The 9,598-nt window shown below is 45.8% G+C and overlaps 1 protein-coding gene across 1 annotated transcript; it reads left to right on the forward strand.

Moving 5' to 3' along the window:
- Nucleotides 1-406: 406 nt before the first annotated feature.
- Nucleotides 407-1,354, forward strand: LOC309681232 (olfactory receptor 13G1-like; the record flags this gene model as incomplete). The annotated part of the gene is made up of 1 exon (XM_082495066.1): nucleotides 407-1,354. The coding sequence occupies one exon, from the start codon at nucleotides 407-409 to the stop codon at nucleotides 1,352-1,354; it is 948 nt and encodes a 315-aa protein (XP_082351192.1).
- Between the last annotated feature and the right edge of the window lie 8,244 nt (nucleotides 1,355-9,598).

The raw sequence follows: 9,598 nt of genomic DNA on the forward strand, positions 1-9,598 counted from the left end.
AACAAACAAAAGAAATCCCAACAAACAAACAACAAAACAAACAGAAAGAAAAAAAAAAAAACACAAAAGTCCTGTTAAACCTTTGATGAACTGCATACATAGATTAATTTATCTTTTTTACCTGTTACACCTGTTGTTGTAATATCTCTCATTCTATTCACGTACTGATGTGACTTTCCTTGTACACTGAAATATTTTCCCCCTTATTTTCTGTGTTGTGGGGTTTTGGATTGTTTTGGGGTTGGGGGATTTTTTTGCCTTTGGAAACACATCTGTCTCTCTCTGTCTGTCTTTCTCTATTTTTAACATTGCGTTGAATATGTTCTGGCCATATGTAATGTCTTCATTTTTGTTTTGATGCAGTAATGTCTTTATCTTTGTTCCTAGGTAGGGTACACCAAGGCAAATGCATCCCCAGAATCTCATCAAGGTTTCTGAATTCATCCTTGAGGGTGTTTTTGACAACCCGCACCTTCAAGGTCTCCATATTGCAATATCTTTGTGTATCATCTACCTCACTGCTATCCTCAGCAACTCATTTGTCATTATAGCTATCGTTGTCCACCCACCGCTTCACACCCCTATGTACTTTTTCATCTCCAACCTGGCCATCCTTGACCTGGTAGGTATCTCCTCACTGCTGCCCAAGATGTTGGAGAACCTGATCCTGGGCAAGAACACCATCTCCTTTGAGGGCTGTGTAGCACAGCTCTACACCTTCACTTTCTCAGGCTCAACAGAGCTTATACTGCTAACAGTCATGTCTTTTGACCGGTACCTGGCCATCCGCCAGCCCCTTCACTATGTAACCGTGATGAGTAGGGGGACTTGCATCACTTTAATGGCTGCTGTCTGGGGAATAGGTACAGTCAATTCCCTCATAAACACCCTTCTTGTGGCACAGCTGGACTTCTGTGGGCCAAATTTAATCCAAAATTTCTTATGTGAGATACCCCTTGTCCTTGCCTTGTCCTGCAGCTCAACCTATCTCAGTGAAATCATGGTTTACATGGCAGACATCATCTTAGGCATAGGAAACTTCCTGCTGGTCACCCTCTCCTATTACTTCATCATCATCACCGTCCTGAAAATCCGGGGCTCTGCAGGGACGTGGAAAGCCTTCTCCACATGCTCCTCACACCTTGCTATTGTTGGCTTGTTCTACTCCACCATCATCTACACCTGTATCGAGCCAACTAGCACTCCATTCAAAAAGAAAAACAAAACAGCGAGCATTATGTACACTCTGGTGACTCCCACTCTGAACCCTTTGGTCTACAGCCTGCGTAACAAAGTGATCAAAGCAGCATTCTGGAAAATTGTACCATTTCGCAAGACAAATTCATACACGTAGCCACGTTCCCATACCTGTCAGCCCTGCTCTGCATGGTCCACACTCACGGGTAGTTGCAGTGTTGTGTCAACCTTTGCAGATAATATGGGTGACTGCTTTCACTGAAGTTCATATGACTGCAACAGCGGTAGTTCTTAAGGAGAAGTAATGTGAACTGAGGATACCCAGAGCAGGGTGAGGTGAAGTGTACCCTAGAAGTGTTTGTTGCTCTGAATCCAGTGATCTCTTGAGTCAACCTCCGGTTTTGGTCAGCAGAGACAAATAGGCACTTTTAGGATGGAATTCACCTGAATTTTCCAGAGCCCCCGCTGCTTCTGAAATTGTACATTAAAGGTCTGTTTCTCCCTGTTGTAAAGGAGAATGCCATCCTACCATCACCTCAGCCCACCTATTGACAAACTATCCAATATTTACGTTTTTAATGTTTTTAATATAAAATCAGATCTTTGCTTAAGAACATAGAAATCATTAATCAATTCATCGTTTAACATTATGAGAAATGAATCACCATGATTATGTGCTCAGTTTCACGCTACTGGTCATGATTTTCCTTCATTCTTCCCTAGATTTACCTTTTTTAAGACACCGAAAAAGAAAGCAATAAAAAGAAACAGCCTAAGTAGATAAAAATAATGTGCTACAGATACACTATTTTTAAGATCTTCTTCCACGACTATTTGCGTGCCCTTGGATTTTCAGGCAGTGTGCAAAATCCTGTGTGTGAGTACGCCTCAGAATACACGCCTGCCCTCATGCGGTGGCAGATAGTTGTCCACCTGAGATGCGCTTCTAAATCCTCCTCACAGTTAGTGGAACTCCATCTCGTTGAACAAAGTGAAATAAATGCTAACAAAATTACTTAATGTTTTGGGAAAGAAATTTGAGGGGATGTAGGTTCGCTTTCAGTAGACTGATGATTATTTCCACTGTCTTATTGGTTTCTTACCCTTTTGTTGCCATAATAGAAGGAAAGAAGGAGGAACGGAAAGAAAACTGAGGGACTTAACTGTCTAAAAACAAACATTTAAAAAAATTCAATCTTCTCCTTATTGCCTTTGCATTTTGCTTACGGTTTCAGAGAGTATCTTCTAGGGGATACACAGCCATTTTGGAGTATTTTGTTGTTTTTTTTTCTTATGGATTAAGAATCATCCATTAAAAGAAAAAATAACTTTACCTGCTCTAAGGAGGGCACTGACCTCATGAAACTTTAGAAACCACCAGTGAAGAGAGATTTCTCTGATCTTATCATCTACACTGTTTTTTGGTTCCAACAGGAAAAAAACCTAGAGACAGCCAGATGAAGTAAATTTAGTTCAGAGTCAGCCACTTGAGGGAAGGTTAGGAGACACCCATGTCATTTCCTCAGAGCCTGTAGGGTTTGTCTCTACAGCTTGTTCTCACAAATATTTGTAACACGTACCCAATCCTAAAGCAAATAAGTACACTTTATTTCAAATGGCATGCTGATTTTGATCAGCAGAGGTTTTATTTCTTGCAAGTGAAAGAAATGTTGTATGCCTGTGTTCTCACCCTAAATGTTGAACAGTTTCACAACCCTACCAGAGCTCCCCACTTGGAACTCTGTCGAAGCCGTGCAGAGAAAGACTTTTACAGAGCAATCCCATGCCAGTCATGTTATGGACCTGTGACAGAGCCTACTATTCATGGAAGGACCCAACTCCCAAAACGTAACCCCAAAACTTCTTTCTGTCCAGTTCCACCTGCTGCCCTGCAGCTGAGATCCCACCTGCCACATCTTTTACAACACATTGTCCAAGCTTTTCTTCCACAGATGCACTGGTCCCTCCACTCCCTGGGACAATCTCTCCTGGTTCTGCCTCATTGCTTCTTCCCACTTTGTCTTTTCTTGCTTTGCGCAAAGCTCTCTTCTCCAGGGAATCCATGATGCTGAAGGAAAGGGCTTCCCAGCCTCTCTCCAATGAGAACAGTTGATTTAGCTCACCAACTCTAATGCTGCCTGGGATTCTTCTCAGCTACTTTTGGGGGAATAACTTAGTTATGTAAAAATGTGCATTTGGTAATGTTTTGAATGACTTGAAGTAGTCTCTACAGCCACCGGCTGATACTCCTGTAGGACATGTGTCTCCTGTGCCTTAACATACTTAAGCAATTCAGCCCAAACCCAAAGAGAGGGGAGAATTAACTCACCCAGCTTTACAATTCTAAGAACTACAAAGCAAAGTCAACCTAGAGCCCTTAAGAGCTCAGTGGAGCCAGAGCAGGGTCCATCCACAGGGCAGTCACATAATTCCACCGTTTTTGGACAGCAGCGTTAGAGAAAGGAAACAATTCTCTCCAGATGTCCATTTCTCAACATTGCCCATCAGGGAGGAAGGGTTCCACGTTACTTACTCGCATGGAGAAATACTATTTTTAGCTTTTCTAGTTATACACAGAGCTGAGGTCAACCTCACTGCACAACTGAAGATGTTAATTACAGAGAGCAATCAGGATAGGCAGAGTCACCTCTTATTGTGAGCCAGGCATAGTCTGCCTCTGGACCAATGAGATTCACCTGCAACTCATGTTCTCCTCACAGGTGTGGCTGAGCTCTGCAGTGGTCCTGGAGAAAGCCCATGGGATCCTGAGCGCACGGGTTCTCCCAGCTCTCATGCCTCTCACCTCAGGTCAGCATCTCTCCACAGCGGCTGAATGGTACCCCAAAGGACTTGAAGACAAACTGCAGATTGGCTCCTTTTCCTGCCACAATTGAGAGGTGACACAGTAGTGGTGAGGGAGGAGAATTTAAACAAGAAGCAAAACCTCACAACATGCAGAGGCCAGCTTTCTCACCTTCCTTTCTGAAAGAAGCTAAATTTAATTCCACTGAAATGAAAGGTTTGTGTTTCAGTCATGGTCAAAGGAATCATTGTGAAACAGATCCATGTGCATCGATCTGCAGCAATGTTCGTGCAGCAATCTGCACACATTGATCGTTCCTCCCTTGAACTTAGGAAACCTCATCCTAAGATGCTTGTATTGTGTTTGAACACAGAATTCACATAACTAAGTGTCTTGGTGCAGTTATATCCAGAAATTATATAGAAGGAGAGCCCCACGCAGTCTTTTCATTTAACATACCTATGTTAGTACAATCAATATCGTAAATGTAATATTTTTATAAGCCCAGCGTGACTCCAGGGGAGTCTGATCTAGACTGGGGATTCCCTGGGGAGTGCACTGGCAGAAGGAATCTGAAGCAGTGAAAGGTCCGTGATGACAGGTGAGGTGAGATCAGGGACGAGGAAATGGAAGACTTCATGTAATGCCCAATTTACTATCACTTCTGAATGGATGACTAAAATTTGTTTCCTCCCATGCCAAAGCAGAGGCAGCTGTTGGAGCTGGCAGTGTGTGGAGGGCTGGGGACCCAGAAGACACCTCACCCCAAGCTGCAGGGGCCATCGTAGACATGATCTAGGACCCAGCCCATCAACTGCAAGTGGCAGCTGCAGTGGTTCCTGCCAGGGTTCCCCAGAGCAGCTGGGACCGTTCAGCCACATTCACATGCGCACCCCAGGCATGACTATACCTTCAGTCTGGCCACACAGATCAATGTGGAGAGAAACACTCTGCGAATGCTGATGGCACCTCACCCCATTCACCTCTGGCTGATCAGAATGAGGGTCGGTCAGTGGGGCATACAGACATCTGTAAGCATACATACATGTACACATACAATACAGATCTCCCAGTCACTGCCCAGACAGTCACGGTATGAAGTGCCTGCCCTTGGATCCCGGGGTGTTGGCACACGCCCTTGTGAGCCCTGAGGTCCAGCACCACTACAACACCTGGTACATAACCTCCTGCCTCACCCACACCGACCTAACACCCTCACACAAACGCAAACAACCCCACACGGGCACCCTGTGAATGTCCCCACAGCTGGGCTGAGGTACCCACTCTATCCGGTAACTGACCTGGAACCCACACCATCAGCTGCCCAGTCCCCATCCCATTGCGATGAAAGTTTTGTTTCATTCATGCTCAAAGGAATCATTGCAAAACCTCTTTTCCTCTCTTCTTATTTAATGTAAATACAGGCTTTACAGAACCTGCGTAGTTTGCAGTGTTTAGCACCTTCTTGGGATAAGGGCAGTGTGTATGAAAAGGTGAGGGAAACTATGAACTAATCCTTCTGAAAGTTTTTAGGGGAACTCCTTTTCCCCTTGGGAATTATTGCTATTCCAGCTGCCTTCTAATTTAGAGTCCAAACTAGGTAGTAAAAAAAAAAATAAATGAATAAGCTTTATTTCTTTGTTCCACAAATCTTGTTAGAGATTTCTATAAAACCAACTTTAGGATACAAGCTAAGAAATTTTTACTTCATGCCATCAGGAAGGACTGGTTTGTGTTTATTTTTTAATTTCTCAAGGATTAAAAATTAGAGACTTTGTGACTGCTGATCCTGGCACACTAATAGATGGTTTAGTTGTATAGCAGACTGGCTACGTCCAGGAATTTCTCCTTTTTTCCATTCCATTGGTTGAGGTCAGCCTTGGACCAGAACAATCCTCATTCACCTGTGTTGATGTATTCAATTAAAGAACTACAATTCTGTGCATTGCCTGAAAACTTACACTTGATTACAACTGTCAGGGAAGAAAGGGCATTTGGGAAGAAGTGTATTCTACATGAGCCAAGTCAGATCAGCCATTCCAAAGAGACACAAGGTGCTTGTGTGGGATATCTTCTCCATTTCAGCCTTTCAAGCATTTGCGGCGTGAAACACTGCCTTTTTGTATCACAAGTGAAAGGGTGCTGACAAAAAAGCAAACACTAAAAAAAGCTGAGTGTATCGTGCTTGGTTCCCTCTAAATCTAAATTTGACTTCCATAGCTAGAAATAATGCAGATAAAATCTGTGACTCAACACAAACCTTACCATAAATTTTTGACCTTACACATACTACAAAATACTCCTCTCCCTAATCATCCTCACCAATCTTGAGCTTAACCACAAATGAACAAGCTGCTCAACTGGCAGAAACTGTAAACCCCGCCTCTTCTGCAATACTGTTGCTCTCTGCTCTTGGGCAACATGTACAAGGTGAGCAGGGTACAGGACACTGAAACTGGAATGATGGCTTCAAGTCATGGATGGAACAGACCTCTGAAGGTCCAGCTCCCTCTCGTGGCTGGGCCAGCTTCCAATATCCATCAGGTTGTTCCTGGCTTTGCTCAGACAGACTGATGTTTAACTACCACCTCCAAGACGTTTTTTCCTCATATCTGTTCAGAAAGAAAAAGGACCAAATTATGATTTCCAGTGTGATTCCTGTGATCCAGATCATCTCCTGCTGAGATGCCCATTCCTCTCTCTTTCCCTATGAAGGCAGCACAGGTGTAGGTGGACAACTTACTCGGAAGTGCCTAAAATAAAATTAGGATCCTAGACTTGGGTGAAGAGCTTTATTTTTAAGGACAATGCGGATTAAACACACCCAGCCAAAGTACTGGCAAACACTCGCAGGTCAGAATGTGTAAACCCGTCTCTCGGACTGACTGATTGGCAGACCGGTGACGTCCATAACCTCAGCGGGGCCCGGACCGTTATTCTACCCATTATTGTCCCACAATGCTGAGACCAAGCATCAGCATTGTAAGGTCAGGGATGCATCCATGCCTGGCACCACTCCCTATGGTGCTGATCTTGAATCCAAAATTCCCAGTTCTGAGAAAGCCTGCAAGACTGATGTAATGAAGTTGCACAGCACTGGGCTGTGAGTCTCGCGGATAAACTGGGGAATACCCTGCTCACCCTGCTCTGGACAGGGGATTCACTGGTGGAAGGAGTCTGAAGTAGGAGCAAAGCAGGTCAGGAATTAATCCGTGGAAGATCCATGATGGCAGCTGAGGTGAGATCAGGGGAGGAATAAGTGGAAGTCTTCATACAATGCTCAATTTAGTACAACTTCTGAATGGATGCCCAAAGTTCGTTTCCTCTCATGCCAAAGCAGAGGGAGCTGTTGGAGCTGTCTGGGTCCAGAGGGCTGTGGAACTAGAGGGTGCCTTGCTGTGAGAACTGGACTGGGATCTGTGGGAAGCAGTGACAGCAGCTCCCACCATGTCTCCTCAATGTGGCTGAGACCTTCCAGGTACACTCAGATGTGCACCCCAGGCACAACTGCACATACACACCGGGAACATGGATCAATGTGGAGAGAAACACTCTGCGAATGCTGATGGCACCAACAGCCTCATCCTGTTCACCTCTGGCTGATCAGAATGAGGGTTGGTCAGTGGGGCATACAGACATCTGTAAGCATACATACATGTACACGTATAATACAGATCTCTCAGTCACTGCCCAAGACACTCACGGTATGAAGTGCCTGCCCTTGGATCCCGGGGTGTTAGCACACGCCCGTGTGAGTCCTGAGGTCCAGCACCACTACGACGCCTGGTACATAACGTCCTGCCTCACCCACACCGACCTAACACCCTCACACAAACACAAACAACCCCACACAGGCACCCTGTGAATCTCCCCACGGATGGGCTGAGGTACCCACTCTATCCGGTAACTGACCTGGAACCCACACCAACAGCTGCCTAGTTCCCTTGAATGCGCACCAGCACCCACGCCTAGGCACAGGAGTCCCCCAGTAACACTAAGACACTCAGCCTTAGACACTCCGTTGACCCAGTAGCCACCCTGGATCCAGGTCTCCCCGTTGCAGCCATCTGCGTAGGCAAGCCGCTGAGGCCCACAACCCCACTCCAGCTGCTGGGACACAGACCCACTTGCACACGCAGACACATGCACAAACACGTATGTGTGAAGTATCTCCCAGTAACCAGCCTTAGATACTCAGCCTACACAGTAGCCGGCCCTTGAATCCTCCCATCTCCGCTTATCTCTCCCATGCAGCCACACACATGCAAACAGGTCTCTCAGGTGGTGTCCGGACCTCGTGGTCTCTGCAGTGTCTGACTTGGTCCTGCTGGTCCCTTCAGTACCCAGCTCTTATGTCTTTCTTGGAAGGAGCCCTGGATTGTAGGAAAAGTGGCACAAGTCCAAAATTAGCGGAAAAGAACTTTCCATCAGTATATTCTCCTTCTTGTGCCCAGTAGGAAGGAGCATGCCTCAGGTTTCACACTGACTTTGTGCCTCCTTGGTTACACACCCAGGCAGAAAACACACAAACCTTAAAATCGACATGGACCTTGATCTCCCACTTTGGATACAAACACCAATAGAGTGTGAAAATGCTGAAAGGAAGAGGCTGACATTCTTCCATGAATAGTAAATATGTCTGAGGTAAGGATGGTGGCTGTCTGAATGAGCCTTGTGGTCTAGGGCTGGGGGAGGGGTGGGCAGAAGATAGTCTTGTGTAGCATGTATTTGTGGTCAGTTGGTTCCCACACCGCTGCACATGTATTTGTGGTCTGTCGCTTCCCACAACACTGTGACAGAAGCACTGTTCCTGCTCTTCTCACGGGCTTGAGACTTAGAGAACTCATTCTCAAAATCATTACAGAAATGGAATTTCATGAGAAGACGAGATTGCCGTGTTCTGGGAAAGTGCATGGCCAGACAAGCGCACCAACGAGCCGCCTGTTTATACACTACCAGCTGCTTTTATCCCCTCATTTCCCCTTTCCCACCCACGTTACTCCTGGAAGGTCACCTGGCTGAGCTTTCATATTTTAGAGGGAATTAGACACAAATATATTCATACTAATTTTCAGGCTTCGTTATTTCCTTCAGCGAAGGCATCACTGCGGCTCTGTGACTCTGCAGTTTGAGTTCAATGTTTCGGTGAGGAGCATGTTTTGGGCAAGACCCAAATGCATGCCCTCTGCATGAGTAGGGCAGCCAGACCCCCCACAGTCCCTGGAAAGGCAGAGGCCTGGACAATTTACAAGTGTGCAGAAACCCATAGGTTTATATGATTAAAGGCACCGTGCTGCAGCCCGGAGAGTGCAAAAAGGTACGTGAAAAGCCAGGAAGGGTACTTGCCCAAGAGCAACACGACCCAGAGTCCCACTTGAAGCTCTGTCTTCTCACTCTCACCTCCACTTTCTACTAAAGCTTCTCACTGCTCCGCCACTCACAGGCATTAGGAGCGAAACTTTCCCCTTTGATCACAGTCAGGGGAGAAAGTCTCTGTCTCTGCTCTGGATCAGCTGCACTCCCTCAACTCTCTAAAGTTGTCCTGTCCTCTGTCAGTACTTTGAATTCACCTGCAGCAGGGGAAGGATGTGCCTGGAT

This window comes from Vanellus vanellus (genome assembly GCF_965231255.1).
Source record: "Vanellus vanellus genome assembly, chromosome: 24".
NCBI classification, from domain to species: Eukaryota; Metazoa; Chordata; class Aves; order Charadriiformes; family Charadriidae; genus Vanellus; species Vanellus vanellus.